At 43.9% G+C, this 19535-nt stretch overlaps 1 protein-coding gene across 16 annotated transcripts in view; it reads right to left on the reverse strand.

The window, feature by feature from the left end:
- Positions 1–19535, reverse strand: part of CAMTA1 (calmodulin binding transcription activator 1) — a 784924-nt gene that overhangs the window by 711039 nt on the left and 54350 nt on the right. The window contains exon 4 of one of the 16 annotated variants that reach the window (XM_039842321.1): positions 1384–1672. The exons of the other annotated variants lie outside the window; for them this stretch is intronic. Within the exon in view, the coding sequence (XP_039698255.1) occupies positions 1664–1672 (9 nt within the window). The 3' untranslated portion in view covers positions 1384–1663. Of the gene's footprint in view, positions 1–1383; positions 1673–19535 lie in introns of those variants that run through there. 16 annotated transcript variants of the gene reach the window in all.

Genomic DNA, 19535 nt, shown 5'->3' on the forward strand with positions numbered 1-19535 from the left:
CACCTCAGCGGTCCAGTGGGCACAGGGTTGCTTAAGCAAGAAGAGTGGGGGCACGTCACCCCCCTCTCACCCCTCTGAGTCTCTGCTCAGCGACCCTCGAGCTACACACCGCTCGTCTGGTGCTGGACGGACATGGCCTCAGAGGAGCTGATGAAGACCGGACCTGGCAAGCATCCTGACACGACGCTGAAAGCGTTTCCATGAAAACATCACCCTGAAATGCAAGGTTTGCTAAATAAGTTGCTCCCAACTACTGGGACATTTATTCCCATGTACTTTCTGGCTTTATAATCATAGGATGTTTACCTATTTGCATTTCTCAGCTCTGGTATTTTGTGATTCTGTGAAAAGACACCCAACAGGCCAAAGGCAGTTTTGCAGGTATGTTAAGTATTACAGACAAAAACGAGCTAGAAGCCCGAAGAGTTCACGAGAGTTCCAACCTCTCTTGAACAGCTCCCTACAACTAATTTTAATTTGTGGTTCTAATGAATGACATAAACTTTTATAGGTATCAACAAAGCTCAGAGAGGACTTAAATCCATTTCAATGCTCATTTAGCAGCTTCAGCTGCGTGCAATTAAAGCCTCGGCATTAAATGTTAGAGAATAAAATAATGAGACACTTAAAAAATAATCTGCTTCAGCAGGCCATGCTGAGAGATTTCACAGGATTTTTTTTTTAAAGGACGTGATTTCTTAGGATTATCTTGCCAGTTCAAAGAATTAACTCAAGCTTGATTTTTGGTTTGTTTTGCTTTAGAATAAGAATTTTCTGAAAAAAAAAAATACGATAAAAAAAATGCATTATCTGAAAAACAATCATAAAATAGCATATGGCATAAAGCAATCTGGTATATGGACCATCACAGCTGACTGACCAGGTTTCAGCAGAGACAAAAAGACATTTTTGATCATGTTAATAAAATACTGCTTATTCTTAACTTATGCCTCAAATAAAGAAATAAAATGTTAAAAGGAGAGGGAAAGGCGATTTTGGAAATGAGACAACTTTCTTCTAGCCCTTACATAGAAAGGGCTACACTTTCTCTCCCAGGTATTCGAGAGGATAAAACATAGTCAGAATGTGGCAGCTAAGGGTAATAACTTTGAATTGCCACAATTTCTGAAACACAATTTAACGTGCAAAAGGGAAGGGGGCACGTGGCGATGAGGACGGTGTGTGTGGAGGGGAGAGGCAGCGGTGGTGGGCAGGAGAAGGGTGTGAGTGTGTGTGTGCACACACGCGAGTGTGAGTGTATGGAAGGGTTGGGTTGTGTGTGTGAGTTCTGTGTGAACCATGAGTTAATTTAGCCATTGAGAACCATGAATAGAAAAGGAGATATACTGTATGGGAAAATGCACTCATTAAACTGAAATTTTAAAAGGATGAAAACACAGATTACACTTTATTTTAAAAACTGAAATGAATTTTAATACAGAAAATGACGACAGCATTTTGCAAATTTATCGCTCAAAGGGATATCTCTATTTGAAGAAATCAGCGTGTTACACTTTGAGAGATGAAATGTTACAGCTTGTACACCAAAATTAAAAAATGAAATTAAATTAAAAAATGAAATGGTTACCAAGGTAATGCAGGTCAGGGGATCAAAGGTGAAGGGTCACACATTATTAAAAAGAAATCCAAAAGGGCGGCTGCGTCATGATCTCTGCAAAACAAAGGAGCTCCAGTAAGTAAAACTAGTACCTTTGAGAATTTAAAATTCAGTTCTTGAAAAGAAGACTCCCCTGTAAATTGAACACAGTCATTCCCGATTCTGTGTAGAGCCATTTTTATTTAGGTACAAAACCAAATTTTAATTACCTGTTACCAGCAAAATTTTTGTGCAAAATTAACCATTCAATCATATTAAAACCCCCAAATATCTCTCATTGTAAGTGACTGAAAAGTACGGACACTTCCACCGGACCCCACACCCTGTTTTCTGGAAATGACAGTGTTTGACAAGTTGCCAACATATCAGAAATCTAATTTGGTCACAGCTTGGTGAGTTTTTTTCCCTCTCCCCAAGGAATGAGTTCCAAAATTGAGTTTTGCAAATTTGTTTCATTTGAAGTAGCTGCATAAAATTTCCATTATTGGAACATTTAGTATAACAATGTTCTAGAAGACAGCAATAAAGTGATACATGATAAAATAAACTGTGTAACTGTATCTATTAAGATCTGTTCCCACATTCCACTCTCACTGCACAGGGGGGGAAAAAAAGACATCTCAGGCAAAATCACTCGCTAGTTCTACTGGAATTACACAGAATTAGAAGAAGCTTGACACGAGGACCATCCGACAAGGGAAAAAAGTATCTGACAGGTTAGGCTTAATGTCCTCAACAAATATTATTATTTACTCATCTTCCCCATTGCCAAATTAAAATAGCTTGTGTTTTAAAGAGGACAGAAAGAGCTAAGGTTTTGTTTTTGCAACATGCAGCTACCACCTAAATCATGACGGACATACTCGGCAGCAACAAGCAAGCATAGCGATTAGTAGCTACAGTAAACAAGTTCCGTATTCATTTCACTAGTAAAAAAGGTAGACACGATCATCACGGTGACAGTCACCTTGAGTCCCCTCTCCACAACGAAAGGTCGACCTGACCCCGGGATCCAAGGTCCTCGGTCCTCGGTCCTCACCGGACAGCAGGCGCTAACAGGCAAAGCGCACAGCGGCCCCCACGCGAGCGTAAACGGGAGCATCACGAGCAAAGAACTGAGGTCTAAGTACCATTCCTTCCTTCAGTCTCCTAGTTCCGTTTCATCCTACGATGCCTAACGTGTGAGTTCACCTCGTTAAAAATCCAATTCCAAAAATACGTAGAGATTTAAAATACAGACGACTGCCCAAAAGGATTTTATTAAAAGGAACAGGCTATCCTTTCTGGTGGCTTAAAACAATCACTATAAAGGCACACCTAGTTTGACTGTGTTTCACTTTATTGCGCTCCAAGATGTTGCTTATTTATTTCTTTTTTTACAAATTGAAGACAAGACCCCACCGCCAGCAAAGAGATTACGACCCACTTTGCTAAGTACCAGAACCGAACCCGCAATATTTCTGAGGTCTGCCTGTAAGCGAACTCTATAAACATCAGGTTTCTGCTTCCCTTGATTCGGTTTTGTTCAAAATAACTCGCAGAGCTTCGTGCACTAGATACGAGCGTATTAGTGCCTCAGGGCCACGTTTCTGAAAACATGATTTTTTTTAAAGTTCCATAGCCACTGAAAAGTAAACTAGCATTTCATTTCTCTGGGATGCACATCTCCCATAAAGCCTGTCACATATGCACGTGTTGCTGGAGGCGTGCAAGTCATTTTGCACACTCTGGAAGAATCGCTGCCCCATCAAAGCAATGCGTGTGTTGTTTCAGTAGCGCTCAGACAAGCTCAGCATCTTTACAGGAAAAGGCAAGAAGTCAGCGGTACAGCATTAGTCAAGTTTTGTTTTGCTAAAATATTTCCTATTACAAATGAGAAAAAGTCTATGTACTCAGATCAAACATCTCTATGCACCCCTTTTTTTACCAAGATACATGTATTTATTAAGCAACTTCTTGACGACAAGATAAAATACTCAGAAGCTTTTCAAAAGTTTTCTGAATCATTTCTAAAAATCACCAACTCACAAAAGTATGTCAGTCCAAATTTCGGGTAATTTAAGGCGTTTAGTCAACAGTTTTCAAATGAGTTTGCTCTTTGGGTGGAGAAAGGTAATGGCTTCCAGGAGTTACTACATCCCTAATATCAAGGACCCCAGAATCCAACGGAATAAATTAAAAGAGGGCAGGAGGACTATGCACACCTGGGAGCACCTGATCCACCTTCAACCGTGAGCAGTCGCCAGAGCCCCTTGGCTGAGGCGGGTGTTTGGAATACACGCACATTTCCACTGACATGTTCTGACAACCGCCTACTCGGCCTCAGATCTGCTGAAGAGACACGGGGTCTGAGTAGCTTTTATTCTTTCCAAAAGACAGGCCCGAGCTGAAACTCTGCACACAAAACACCCTCCTAGCCCCGCTCCTGGGCCATAGCCAGAGGGACTAGTGGACCAAAATGATCTATCCTCCGTTCTCCTCCGAAAGCATCCTTTCAGTGAGGCCCAGGCATTAGGACTACACGTGGACTGATGGGATAAACGCCCGTGTACGCAAAGACGAAAGGGGTTTCTTTAACTCCAAACAAATCCCTAACTGGCAGTACTGACATTTTTACATTAAGGGGAAGAGAAGGCCAGTCTACTGCAGGAGAGTCTCCATCCAAAATGACAACCAGTAACCGAACAGGAAATGCTGAAAAATCCTACTAACCCCGACACTGTGGGCATTAAGTAACATGCACAGGACCCTCAACCCAACACCGGAAAGCTGCAATCCCACGCCGGTGAGTTATGCCACAGAAATGAGAAACGCGCCAAGTCTCACTTTCACAGGACCATCAAGTCATCAAGAGTTCTAGCAAAGAACCAAAGAATGCTATTCCAGGAAAATTCTCACCCATACTTAGCCCTCTGTTTATACAAACAGAGTACTCAACTTAACACCTGATTTATACTCCACATTAACTTCTCTCTCTCTCTCTCTTTCCTCCAAGGACCAGCCAGCATTTATAAGAACAGAGAAGTGGTTCATTTCTCAACTAAACAGACATAGAACAAAGAACGTCATTTCTAGTAAGGCTAAATCATGACAGAAAGGCTGCCATTTTCACAAGCACGTTAGTTTCTAAACAAAACACATGGAAAACCAGAAAGAAATGAGAATAAAGAACCAAGAGAATTCAGAGAGCAGGAGAAGCTAGGAGACAGCTGAGGAAATACATTAAAATAGAACCCTATACATTTTACTAATTCTTTATAGAATGGCTATCAACTCAATATAATGCTCTCAGCAGCAGAAACTAACATCAGCAAGTGCCTTTAGAGATTAAAAAGAAAAATGTCCAGCCGAAACCCTATTACAGTGATGGGGCAAAAAAATTTTATAATCTATAAATAAATAAATCATCAACATGTCATTCATAAAACGAACAATTCACTAGAATAAAACGCACTTGAGCTACGTCGACCCTTCGGTTGTGTGAGGAATGTATTTCTACTCTCCTTCCACGTTGGAACTGATGTTCGATTTTTCAGCACGTTAGAAATACCATCTATGGAAACCCTAAGCGCACGAAAGCACTTGGCGTTCAGGTCTGAGCCTCCTGCACGCGCCCCACCCCCCGCCTTCCCCTGTCCCCCCGCTATCCCGGCAGGAGCCATTCTGACCACTTGTCGATCTCTCTGAAAATCTATGTCCTCTGTCAAGCTTCTCAAAGAGAGTCTGCTCGAAAATACCTGTTTCTCGAAATTTCTATAAATGAGACAGTAACTGATATCTCCAATCATCGTGTCGTTTCCACTATGGTCCTCCAAAAGAAAACAGCTAAGACTACAAATTTAATACCCTTCCACCCAGGACTTTATCCTCGACGATGTCATTCTTTTCCTGAATAGCTTCAAAGATGTCACAAAAGGATGAAGAAAGTGGACGGGAGAGGGACGAAGGGGAAAGGAAACTTTTATGAGTGGTGAAAACGCTCACTATGGTGACAGTGTTGTGTGCGTGTGTGTGCGTGTGCGTGTGCGTGCACGCACACATGCACGCTCACACTTTCAACCCTACAACTTTAAGTGTGTGCAATTTATTACATGCCAATTATACCTTAAAAAGCTGTTTAGGAACGGGGAAGTGGGCGCGAGACGGGGACCTGGCCTCTCCCTGTGACCCCCACACAGAGAGAGCTGGGAGTGTCATGGGGGAGACGGCCAGAGCCGCCTCCCCTGAGCCCTTGAACCCCAACTCTGGAACCACCTGCTGCTGGTCTTCTTAGGTGACATAAAAAAAATCCTCCTTGTTTAAAAGAAATGCACAAACATGTAAATACTATATAGTTAAAACATCTGATATTGATTATAACTTTCACATTAGCCACAAACCTGAAATTACCATATTTTCTAAATCGAAAGTCAGGGCAATATGTCGTAGTTTCTCTAAGAAGGGACTGTTCAAAATCGGCTTTTGATATACTCCTGGCTTTGCAAATGTTGTCTAAATTCACCAAATATTCTTAAATTCTTTTCTTCAGATTTGAAATTTACATTATGTCAACTCTGTCATAGCCAATAGCCATTGTTTTCTGGTACTATCCCACTAGGGGAAGAGAATCAAACGATATATGCCAAATTCTACTGAATACAAAATAATAAGACAGAAGGAAAAGGAACCAGATCGCCCGCTATTGATTTTATTTCTCTATCGGCTGCTTCCAAGCTCACTAACAGCGCGCGCCGGCGGCGCTTGTTTTAATTGCTCTACGGGCTTCCTGCACCACAGGCAGGATCATTAAAACTCCTACCTTTTCCATTTCCTCTATTCATTGATTCTCAAACTTCAGACTGAATAAAAATCCCGTATTTAAAGCAAGACATTTGTAAAAATAGTTCCCCAAATCCTACCCCCTCGAGATCGCCATTTAGTACGCCAAAAGAGGAGCTCGACAATCTGCATTTCTAGTAAAACCTCCAGATGAGTCTGACCAGAAGAGTCTACAATTCTTGCTTTAAGAAAAACTGCCCAGGTAGGTCTGACCGCATCCTCCCGTCCCCACGCACACGCCGCCTCCTGCGGGCACTGGGCCCCGATGACAAAGCCGCAAAGGTGTGAAGCAAGAAACAAATTCCAGCCGGCAACAGCCTAAGGTGGCCCTGCCTCCCGAGACCACTAACATTTTCTAAAAGCCAAAAGATGCCTAAAAAGTCTTTAAACCCTAGGAGCTACGCTGAAAGGCAGGGTGGCTATCGAGTCCTTTCTGGGCTTTAAAAGCGTGCCACGTGGCTCTGGGTTCAAGCAGCAGCTCTGTCACTTCCTACTTCTATGGCCTTGGACGGATTATTTAATTTTTAAGTCTCATTTTCTGCATTGATAACATGAAGATGGTAACACGCCCACCTCACGGGGCTGCCGTGAGAATGAAGGAAAATAAGCAGCGAAAGCTCCAACCGGCAGCAGCTCGGCGAGGGCAACGGGAGGCCCACTGCCCTGCTTCTCTTCCCACCCGAGCCTTCCCGAGGTCTGCAGGGGGGACGCTGCTACCCCATTCCTGCGCATGCGTAAAGGTTAAGTTCAAGACATAAATCTTAAGAACGGCAGAGCTAGGATTCCAACTAGATCTGTCCGGACCTGTCCTGCTCCACGACGCTCGCGTGGAAGGGTCTGGAAGACGCCCTCGTACACTGCACATGTGGCTGGGAAGCGCGACGACGGATGGGGGGCCCTCAGGGCAACTCCACACGTCTAGATCCACCCGCACCGATCACAGCACCTCACGCACTGCACTGAAAAGGTTGCATGTGCGGTTTAAACCGGCCAATGACAGAAAGAGAGTCAAGGACTTACTTGCGCATTTACACAAAAAGAGGAAGAGTGTTTTCCACTTCGCGGGGCTCCTCGCTAACTTAGTTAAGACAAATTCATTCATCAACCAGCATGTACTGAGCACCTGACTCGGCAGACTCTGCACCGGGTGCCTGGGCTGCGGGGTGAAGGGCAGGGCGGGCTCGGCCTCATCCATCACGGCCACCTCGGCAAGGGCTCAGACCCAGGACAAGCCCTTTCAAGCGCCATGAACACAGTGAAGGAGTACAGGATGCCACGGACACACAGGCACGGGAACGTCATCGCCCCCACTAGAGGGCCTAGAAACTTCCCCACCCCCCCCACCCCCCGAGGAAGTAACACTTCGCTAAGATCTGGAGGATGACAAGATGGAGGGTGACCGTCTTCTAAGCAGAAGTGGCATGTAAAAGGCAACATGGCCGCGAGAACCTGAAAGTGCAGTGGGAGCCAAAGGGGAAGAAGCCAGTGTCTGGGACAGAGGACAAGGGGAAAGGGGAGCGGCAGGGGGCTGGAGGGTGACAGACAACATCACGCGGGCCCCGTGGGCCACGCTGAGCAGCTGGGATGGCTTCAAGAATGAGGCGCAATCGTTGAAAAGTCTAAGAGGGGGGTGACAATCCGACGGCATTTTAAAGACCACGCTGGCGTCCGAGGGGACGCTGGGTCGGGAGGCTGCACGGGTACAGCAGGGACAGGAGTCGGGAGACCCCTCCTCTGGGCACAGCAGCTGTGGCTGGGACTATAAAGAGTGATTCGGACAGAATGAACATTTATTTGGGAATATTCACTATGAAGTAAAAGAAGGTGTGCGTCAAAAATGACCTCTAAGGGAAAAAAAATAGTAACTTTACAGGCGGAAACCTGACGAACACTACCCGGCAGCCAGGTGTTCGAGGGTAACGTCACCGGTGGCAGCTCACGCTGCCGGGACGCGATGAGAAGGGCACTCTGCCTCTGCGGTCGCCCTTCCCAAAACCCTAACCCCAGCCTCACCATGACACAAACGGCAGACGACCCCAAGTCGAAGGACATCATACAAAATATCTGATCTGCCAAGGTCCACAAAAGTCAAGGAACATCTGAGAAACTGTCATAGTCCAGAGAGGCCTACGGAGCCATGATGACTAAAAGTAACGTGACGCCCTGGATGCGGGCCAGGAACAGAAAAGGACGCGAGGGGGAAACCAAGGAAACCCAATATCCTGAGTTTGGTTTCTAGTAACGTGTCGCTCGGTGCTGGCTGACTGGCTGGGACAAACGTACCAGGTAGAGGAGATCGGGAAGGGCACCCAGCCCGCGGGAGAAAACCCGGGGGGCGGGGGTCGTGGGGCTCCCCGACCCGCAGGCGGGGGCGGCAGGGTCCACGTGCACCTGCGGCTGAGAAGCCAAACAGAACGAGCGCTGGAAAGCGCTCCGCGCGCCCAGCAGCTCCGAGACCGCGGGCGGCTGAGAGTTTCAGCAGAGCAGTGAAAGCTAAGCTCGGGCTGCAGGGTTTGAGTCGGAGGCTGAAAAACAACTCCCACGAGAGATGGGCCCTCAGAGCGGCACGCCCGGGTTCGCGGCAGCGTTGTTCGCAAGACCCACAGGCGGAAGCGACGCAGGCGTCCGCGGCTGGAAGGATGGGAGGGCGAAGTGGGGAACGCACGGAACGCGACACCGGTCGGCCTTGAAAGGGACAGACACTCTGACACGCTACAACGTGGATGGATCTGGAGCACGTTCGGCTGCGCGAAATAAGCCAGTCACAGCAAGACAAATACTGTACGATTCCACCTTGATGAGCCATCGAATTCAGAGAGCCAGCACGGAGAATGGAGGTTGCAGGGACAGGGGGACGGAGGAGATGGGGCGTCACTATTTGATGGGTGCAGAGTTTCGGTTTTGCAAGATGAAAAGAATTTGGGAGACGGATGGTGGTAAGGGCTGCACAACAGTGTGAATCTACTTACTACCAAAGAACTGTACACTTAAAGGTGGTTATGATAGTACATTTTAAATTTCAAAAAACTGTTAAGGTATTAAAAACATTTTTAAAAGAACTCTGGCTCTCAAGATGTTAAATCTACAGCAAGCTATAATGACCTACAAGGAAAAATATTTAAAGCTAGGGCGCTTTGACCTAGATCAGCCCCTCCCAAGTGCATCCCTAATGATGTGCGACACGATACACACGGTGACAGGCGTCACCCCCGGTGGCCTGTGAAGGCGCCTGGGCTACCCAGACGGCTGACCAGAGGATGGTCTCTGACCTCAGGAGTGCTCAGGCATTAAGCCAGAGCGCCTGTAAGTTTCACGTGTGATGTGCGCTAAGACTCGAGCAAAGCTGGGAGGCGATGGCCACAGAAGTGAGGGTCAGAGATTATGTCGACTTTATACTCAGTGGCAAGCGAAGTGGCTTTAAATTTTGTATCAACCAACAACTTCTGCTGCTGAATGAAAGAAAAAAAAAAGATTGTGATCTCAACTTTTAAAACCTAGTAACAAATCATTGAGAGAAACAACAAACCTCTGCTATAAAGTCACACTCCATTTTGACAGATCTTTAAGAATAAAATAGGAACGAGTTTCTCTTCACAATACATTAGATTGACAGAAAGGAGATCAATGGGCAAGGGAAAAAGGGAAAGAGAAAAAGCACTGTGGTACCGATGCAGGCGAAGAGTAAACAGATCAATGAACAGAGAACATCCAGGTAAAGGACATGCATTTGTGAAAATTCAGCACAAGGTAAAAAGGCAACATTTCGGATGAGTAGGGAAGGAGAAACAACTATACAACAAGCATCTATTTAGGGGCGAAACGAAATTAGAGCTCTACCTCACTCTGCTCCCATATAAAAAATGTTTACCTGTATTAAACATCTAAGGATATAAATTCCAAACAAAAAAGAAAATCTAGGGAGAATACTTAACTGGGGTGGGCAAGACTGTCCGAGGTATGCTGTCACAGCCAGAAAGACTCGCAGTTTAAGCACCAGGATGACGCAATGAGTTAAGAAAATTAAGAATGAAATATGGGTGACTAGCCAGGAAAAAACTATAAATACATTTAAAAAAAAAGAAAAAAGAAAAACACATAGAAATCAGAAAGAAAAGGGATGAAGAACTTACTAGAAAACAAGCGAACCAGTGAAAAGATTCGAAAAAGTAACACAGGTGACCAAAACATGCTAAATCTCAGAAATATGCAAAGAAATGGTAATTAAAAGGAGACATAACTTCAGCTATTGGATTGAGAAAGATTCTAAAACCGGATCGGTTAGCCTCTGGGGAGATAGACAAACTGGCACCGCCCTCCTGGAGGACACGTGACAAGCTCCCTCTGTTTGATGAGCAACCCTACTGGTAGGCCTCTCTTCTAAGAAAACGACCGCAGAAGTGTGCAAAAACGTGTGAACGAGAATGTTAAGTACCTCGCTGAGTATCAACAAAACACTGGGACGATCGATAAGGGACTGGTTTACATTTTACAGTCAGGCACCTGCACACCCACATACAGACGCAGGCAGGGGAAGTGACCACACCAAATCGGAGCACGGGAGAAAGCAGTGTGGGTGGGGGGATGGATACTCACACACACATATACATACACACACACACACACTACACGCATACATTCGATGTACACGTGCATTTTTTTAAAGTGCAGAGAAGGATATAAACCAAATTGTTGACAGTGGCTATCTCCTAGGGCATATAATTTTAAGAAAAAGCTTTAATTTTTAATCTCTGCACTCCTATGCTATTAATTTGTCAGTGACCATTTATTATTTTTATAATTGAATATATACCTTCCTAAGAAAAATATAATATAGCTATTTCTACGGCAAAAAGGACGTAAGTGATTCTGTGTGCTTCCTTTTTCTCGCTGATAGGTGAAGTCCTCCGGATATAAGCCAACTTCCAGCTGTGACCGAACGGTCTCAGAACATCTGTACCAAATTCTCTTCAACAAAGGCAGGCCTGAACGTTAGCAGTCAGAAAAAGTTAGATCTTTTGGAGCTATGACAAAGTTTAAAACGCCACTGGAATCCTCAGATCAAATGCGTAAGACTTAGCAAATAGAAGACAATCTTCGTACCTCAACTGGAAGGAGGAGTTACGACCTGTCGATACGATTTCAAGCAAACAAGATCATCATCATGAGGCTAAACTGAGCAAAAGCCACACGAAACACACCACAGGGCCGGCCCAACTACAATCAGACGAGTAACCGCAAGGGCTATAACCTTCAACTTCATACATAACCACCGCAGTTGAACTCCAGCTAAACTGATTTCATTGGCATAAAACAACCACCACACACACACACACCACCACAACCACTTTAAGGCAGTATAATGCTTAAACCAAGAGAGATTGTGAAAGAACTTCAATATATAAATCAATATACAATTCCAATTTGATTTTAAAATTACTGAAAACAGTCACCTCTCAATTGGGTAATGCGCTGAAGGATAAGTAGACCTGCAAATTATATTAGCGCAACTGAGAAACACAGCGGACAAAACTAACCTCATGGAACAAAGCTAACTCGAAGAATTTTAAATATAATTGAATACTTAAACCCTTTGAAAGCAAATACAATTGTAATTTGAATTAGGGATACGGGACTAACATCCCGACAACATGCAGACCCTCCCTGCAATATGTCTTCCTCCTCGACTTCTCTCGTGTTGGTCCCTCAGTGACATAATAGAAAACACGCACTGGTCTCTGGTCCCAGGTACTGGCTCCCAAACCCTTGTGACTTCCTAACGGATGAGAACATCTTGTCCCGATGGTTGGTCTTTGACTCCGTCCCTCACACAGGCTCCCAAAACCCTTATAAATTCCTAAATGGTAAGAGCACCAGGAGCATCTTCTGTTCTAATGAGAGGACTCTGAGAGGGATCCTGGCTGGCTCCTAGATGGGGGCTGCTCACCAGAAAGACTTGGCCACGAGTAGAAGGTGGGAACTTTCAGCCCCGCCCCCATTCCCCGGGGTGGGGGGCTGGAGATGGAGGTAACGATTGATCATGAGGAAGCCACGAAGCCCCGACAGCCAGGGTTCAGAGGGCTCCCAGGTCGGTGAACACATCCACGTACCAGGATGGTGACACACCCCAACTCCACAGGACCCTCCCAGACCTCGCCCTGTGTACCCCTTCACCTGGCTGTTCATCGTGTCTTTAATCACTTCCTTTAATAAACCAATCGTGTAAGCGGTTCCCTGATTTCCTGTGAGCCACTCTAGCAAATTAACTGAACCTGAGCAGGGAGTCGGTGGAACCTCCGATTTGCATCCAATCGGTCAGTGGCAAGACTGAGCCTTTAACCTGTGGGATCTGACACTGCCTCCAGGTAGACAGCGTCAGAACTGAGTTCAATTGTAGGACACCCAGCAGGTGTCGGAGAGATGGACTGGTGGGCGGGAAGCCCCACACATCTGGTGTCAGAAGTATGAGCGTGGTGGCGGGGCAGTGGAGGAGACACCAGGGGAACAGAGTTCCCCGTACACTCGGCCTTCTGCAACGCACCCCTTCCCATCCCTGAGATCCCGAACCACGAATTCACTCACGTAGCAATTATTTATCGAGCGCCTGCTATTGCCAGGCACCATTCCAAACTCTGAGGATGCAGCAGTGAATAAAACCAAAGTCTCCGCCCTGCTCTCGTGCATCCTACCAAACCCGCCAGCGCCGCCCACCCACCGTCCACCCACCTCCGCTCCTACATCTCCCCATTAATAGGCGCTTTATTTTTTTCCTTTTACGATGCACTTAGCACCTTATCTTGGTTATTTTCGGTCTCCCCTTTAGAATGTAAGCTCCCTGTAGACAGGAAGGCTTGTGTTTTGTATCTTTCAAAGCTTAGAATACACCTCACATAGAGACACTCGAGCATCTGCCTTCTCGTCCCTCTACGGTCTCCCCCTCCCAAAAGAAGCCCCTCACATCTGCCCCATCTGGAACACGGGTCACCATGTCCTCCACCTCACTGCACTCAGCCTGCCACCCGACCTCTTCCTGCCCTCTGCCCGTCCCTGCTGTCCCTCTCCTGCAGATGCACTGAGCTCTCTCCGCTGGCGACACTGTGCAGAACCCTTCGCTCTCCGATGACTGATCGCATCGAGCCAACTCCTCCTCACCCTTGTCAGAAAAATACCACTTCCTGAGACAGCCTCTCCCTCGCTTCTGATCTAGACGACACCCCCTCTCCTGTAGCAGCCTGGATTTGTCCTTCGATTTTGTAAACACGGACCTATTCCTATGGCTGTCTGCTTAATAGCGATTTTCTTTTGAAGGTAAACTGTCTTGATCGCCATGTATATCCCCAGGGACTCAAACAGTGCTGGAAATAAGGAGCTCAACCGGCTGTCCCATTAGACTGTAGACACTGCAAAGGCAAGTTCTATGCCTATTCTGTCCACTCATATGTGGAGACAACACTGCCTGGCACAGGGAGAATGTTCAACAACATGAGTTAAGTAAATGCCGAATAAATGCAAACGGGTGGGGGACACCATAATCTATTTGTTAGGGAGGAAAAAACACCGCTACCACGTGGCGTCCCTCGGATGTTTTAAGTGTGCTATTCCAGAGAGGCCACCTCCCCCGACGCAGCGCCCAGCTCCTGGGCCCCGGGACTGGAGCACGCAGAAGCCAGCAACACCGAGCGGCAGGCAGCTTCCCCAGCACCCCCACCTCGGGTGGTTCTGGAGCGGGGGGGCCCCAGGGAGACATCTCCCCATGAGGAGCTCTTCTACGGCTCACAGAGCGACTGCGGGCAAGTTCCACAGGGCAACTTCCATCGGGTTCCACCAGCATGACACCATAGGGACTGCGTGTGGTAAGCCACCGCGTCCTCAAAACCAGAATGGGGGGACAAGCTCAGCCCACAAGTAGCAGCCACACTGTGTATCTGCTATTCCCAAATTCTTTAGAGTTCTCTGCACTTCTTACCAGCCAATACCCCATCACTCGATTCCCTGTTATAGTTAAAACTCATATTAACCTTTTTCTTCAATTTACTGTTTGGGTTTTCTCTCCTGAGTGACTCCAGGCTGACACAAATTTGGAAGTAATTTGTGTGTAAGAGGTAAGGCAGGGGTCACGTGTCTTTTTTTTGTACATGAATATCTAATTAAGTAAACACCATTTATTGAGAAGACTGTTTGCTCCTTACTGTACGGCAGTGCCCCGTGGAATAAATCAAGTGTCCAGATCCGAGTGAGTCTCTGTCTGGCCTACTTTGAATGGCTGGCCCACGTGTCTAGCCTTTTACTAAAACCACATTATTTTCACTACAACGGCTTTAAAATAAGCCTTGTTATCCAGTAGAGTAACTCTGCTCAGTTTATTGTTCTTTAGAATTACTTTGGCTATTCCTTGCTGTTTACACTTCCCTGAGTATCTGAATACTGGTTTGTCAAGTTCAACACGCACACAAAATCTGCTGGCATTTGGATTGCTATTATATTGAGAGCATAGATAAATTTGCAAAGAACCGACATTTTAACAACACTGAGTCTCAAATCCATGAATGTGGTTTATCCGTCTATTTACATCTGTAACTTCTCTCGATAATGTTTATTGTTTCACAGATATATGTCTTGTACATTTTAAGTTAGATTCTGAAAAATCTGATTGTTGTTGCAAATGATATTTTTATTATTTTTCCTGTCTGTTGTTGGTATATAAAATTGCAATTGTGTCCAGCATTATCTTAAATCTTGCAACCATATTTATTAATTATAGTTAGTTATAAGGGATACACAATCATGTCCCATACAAAATCATGGTTTTATTCTTTCCTTTCTGATCCTCGTACCTTTTATTTTTCTCATCTTATTGAAGTAGGTAAGACCACTAATAAAATAATGAATAGACATGGTCATGTAAATATAACCTATTCCTCAACCTGAAGAGGAAAACTTCCAACATCTCACAATTAAACATGGTTCCTATAGAATTTTTCTAAGGAACTTCTATCAAATGAAGAAAAGTAACTTTTTTACTCATACTGTGTTAAGGGACTTCCTTTTGAACAGAAATTCGATTTTATCAAAAGCAATTTTTGCAACTATTGACATTGTCATGTTATTTTTCTGCTTAACCCTATTCAGTGATTTATACGGATTGATTTTTCAAACAGTACTCTTGGCATTTTGAAATCTGTCAAGACTTTCCTTATAGATCAGCACTTCTGATAAAGGTTCCACATTCATATGAAAAGAAGGTATAGTCTAGAGTTACTGGATGTAGTGTCTTACTTATTTCATATTTCATTTTATTATATATTTCATTTTTAATATGATTTTCAGTTTACTAATTCTCTCTCTTACTGTGTCTAATCTACTGGTAAACCCACTGAGATCAATTAAGTTTATTAGCTCTCTTATTGATATCTTCTATAGCCTTACTGATTCTTTGTTTACTCTATTAGTTAATAAAGTATATTAAAACTTACCACCATGATTGTGGATTTGTCTATTCTTTGTTAGCTTTTCCACTTTTCACCCTGTGTATTTTGAGGCCATGTTTTTAAGTGCATACTGATGTACAACTTGTTAAACCGAGTATTTTAACTTTATAAAACGTCTCTCTTTATCCCTAGTAACGCTTTTCTGCCCTAAATCCCAGTTTTTTACATAAATATACCAGTTACTTTTTGGTTAGTGTCTGAATAATATATCCTTTCCTACCATTTCACTTGGTTTTACTTTGTCTGGCGCGTCCACACTGCGCACTCCATTATCATTTTAGTACAGAGTTGTGAGTCACTGTTTTTAACCTAATCTCTCAATCTTTGTCTTTTTTTTTATCATTTGTACTTAAAATTTTTATTTTATTTACTTATTTATTTATTATCATTTATTTGTTATGGTAACATTGGTTAACGAAATCCAGTAAGTTTCGGCTGCACGTTTTAACAGTAAGGCATATATATATATATACATCGTGTTCACCTCCCATAGAGATTTCTTTCTGTCTCCACCTACCTGACCCCTTTTACCCCGTCTACCTACCCCCACCCCCTGCCTTCCCCTCCCCCGCCCTCTGGTAACCACTAGTCTGTTATCAAATGTCCATGAGTCTCTGTTTGTTTCAATCTTTGCCTTTTAATGGAAAATTTTAGTTCATTTTTATTTAATGTGACTACCGAGTTTAAACCTGCCATCTTATTGTTTGTTTCCTAATTTTCCCCTTCTTCTGTCTTTCTGCTTTTTGGATCGTTCACGTTTTACTCACTGCCGCAGCCACTGCTGCTGCTCCTCTGTATCACACCCCTATCTGTTTGGTGCCTACGTATTCTCTTACTGTTCTTTTAGTGAATAGCCCAGAGACTACAAGATGCATCCCTGACTTATCAAAGTCTTAAATAAATTAATATTTTTACCATTTCCTAGACAATGCAAAGACCGTAGGATACAAACCCTATTTATATCCCCACAACTATTACATGCTATTATTATATTTTTTTTAAATTAAACCACACAAGATGTTATCATTATTGGTATTTTATAGAGCAATGTTAATTTGCAGTTACTCTCTGTGGTCTTCACTTTCTCCTGCATCTTAAAGCTGCCATCCGGGATCACTTCCCTTCTGCCAGAGAAGAATCTTTACTATCATTCCCTTTAGTGCAGGCCTGGTGTGATTACTTCTTTCCACTCTTCTTGATCTAAAAAGGTGGTACTTTTGTTTTCACTTTTGAAGGAATTTTTCCTGGGCACAGGATTCTAGTCTGGCAGTTTACCTTAATGTTTACATTTTTAAAATATCATTCCATTGTCATGACTTCTACTGTTTCTACTGCAAAATTAGCTGTCGGTCTTACTGCTCTTTTTGAATGTGATAAGTAATTTTTGTCCGGCTACTTTTAAGATTTTCTTGTTATCTTTGGTTTTCGGCAATCTTGTGCTTCAGGGAGATTTTATTCGAATCTATCTATTCAGTGTGAGGTCTGTATTATTTCTTGAATCTGTGATTTGATGCTTTTGTCTGTGACAGATAATTCCCAGCCATCACCTCTTCAAATACTGCCTCTGCACCAGATCTCCTTTCTTTCCTGAGATTTCAATTGCACATGTATCAGAGATTTTCACCGAATAACATGTCTCCTACATTCTCTCATGTATTTCCCATCCATTTTTCTCTCCATATTTCATCATCCTGAATATCTATTTTCAATTTATTACTACTAATCTACTGTTAAACCCCATCAATTGAGATCTTAATCTCGATTCATTTATAGTCCTTCGATTCTAGAATTTACATTTGCTTCCTTTCTTTTTAAGTTCCAGGTCTGATTCTTAATCTTGTCTTTTATTTCTTTAAGCATACTATATACATTGGCGCCCCCTTATCCGTGGTTCCATTTACCCACGGTAAACCACAGTCCAAAATAGTAAATGAAAAATGCTGGAAATAAACAATTCCTTAAATTGCACGCCATTCTGAGTAGCGCGATGCACTCTGATGCCACCCCGCTGTCCCACCGGACACTTGATTCAGCCCTTTGCCCAGCATGTCCCCACTGCACACTCGCCCATTACGCATTCAGTTATCAGGTCCACTGCCACGGTGTCGCAGTGCCTGTACACAGGCCACCCTTATTTTACTTAATAATGGACCCAAAATGCAAGAGTAGTGATGCTGGCAATTCAGATGTGCCAAACAGAAGCTGTAAAGTGCTTCCTTTAAGTAAGAAGGTGAAGGTCCTTGACTTAATAAGGAAAAAAATAACCTATGCAGAGGTCGCTAAAATCTATAGTAAGAACAAATCTTCTGTCCGTGAAATCGCCTGATTTATAAGTGGTTATCACAGGTATGTACAGGAAGAGCACGGGAGATACAGCGCTCTGTCTTATCCGAGGCTTCAGACATCCACTGGGGGTCTCGAACGCATCCCCCGTGGATAAGGGGATGACTGTACGTGACCCATTTCTAATAACTTCATTATCCAATTCCATCGCCTGTTGTTTCTCTTGGTTTTCAGTCAAATTGTCTTAAATTGTCATCTGCCAGGTGAGTGTGAGTATTTACACTCGCTTCTGTCAAGATCACCTTGATCCAATCAAGGACTGGGAGGATTTGAAGTGGGACTTCAGTACTTGTGAAGTCCTATTCCCAGGATCCAGGCCTCGGGCACCTGTCTTCAGAGCCTACGCGTCTTCCAGGACCCCTCCTCACCGGCCTTCTCCAATTTTTGTCCCCCACCGTCCAGTTCCTTGAGCCCATTAAACCTCCATTCGGCTCCTCGGCTCCTCATTTGCCTCTCTCTGCTGGAATCAGCAGAGCTGCAAAACAATCTCACGTCTAGAGCTTGCCTCCTCCCCCAGATCTTAACCAACCCCCCTCAAATCTTCACTGTTCTGTTAGCTCTCCATTACCTTCATACAAATTTTGTTTTAAATTCTGTCCAGCTTTTCTACCTGCAGGAAAGAGGGCTCAACCACCCATTAATTAACGACAATTTTCCCCACTCCCATATCTTCTATCTTTCCAGGATTATACCTTTAGTCATTTTCTCAACGTTTTGGAAGAACGTGGAGATAACTACAGCTTCACTGGGTAACTGTTTAACCAATCACTCATCACCGCTTAACCAGAAATCTGTAGCTACTCGTTTTATTGGTACATCTTTTCTATATTAAAAATTAAACCTTTGACAGACAAGTGGCAAATACTTCTCCCGGTTTGCCATTTACGTTTTAATTTTATGGTATTTTCATCACATAGAAATGGTGAATTTATATGCAGTCCAATTTATCAGCCTTTTTTCTTTTCTAATTTTAGTGTCATGATAAAAACACTGACTACTCTGTAAATATGAACCTTTATTTTCTTGTAGTATTATATTTCTACTTCTTACATTTAATTTTTAGATTTATTTTGGTACAAAGTATGACACAAAGACCTTAGCTTTTTTCATTAATTGGTAAGCCAATTGTTTCAAACCCATTTAAATAAATAACCCTTCATTTCCTCCTACTAACTTAATCACATATAAATCAAAAAAATGTCTTCTTACTACTCATATGTTTATCTGCAATCTGGTACTGCTGGTCCCTATGCCCCTCCCCTTGCTACTCT

Source organism: Pteropus medius, unplaced genomic scaffold, assembly GCF_902729225.1.
Source record: "Pteropus medius unplaced genomic scaffold, Ma_sr-lr_union100, whole genome shotgun sequence".
Classification (NCBI taxonomy): domain Eukaryota; kingdom Metazoa; phylum Chordata; class Mammalia; order Chiroptera; family Pteropodidae; genus Pteropus; species Pteropus medius.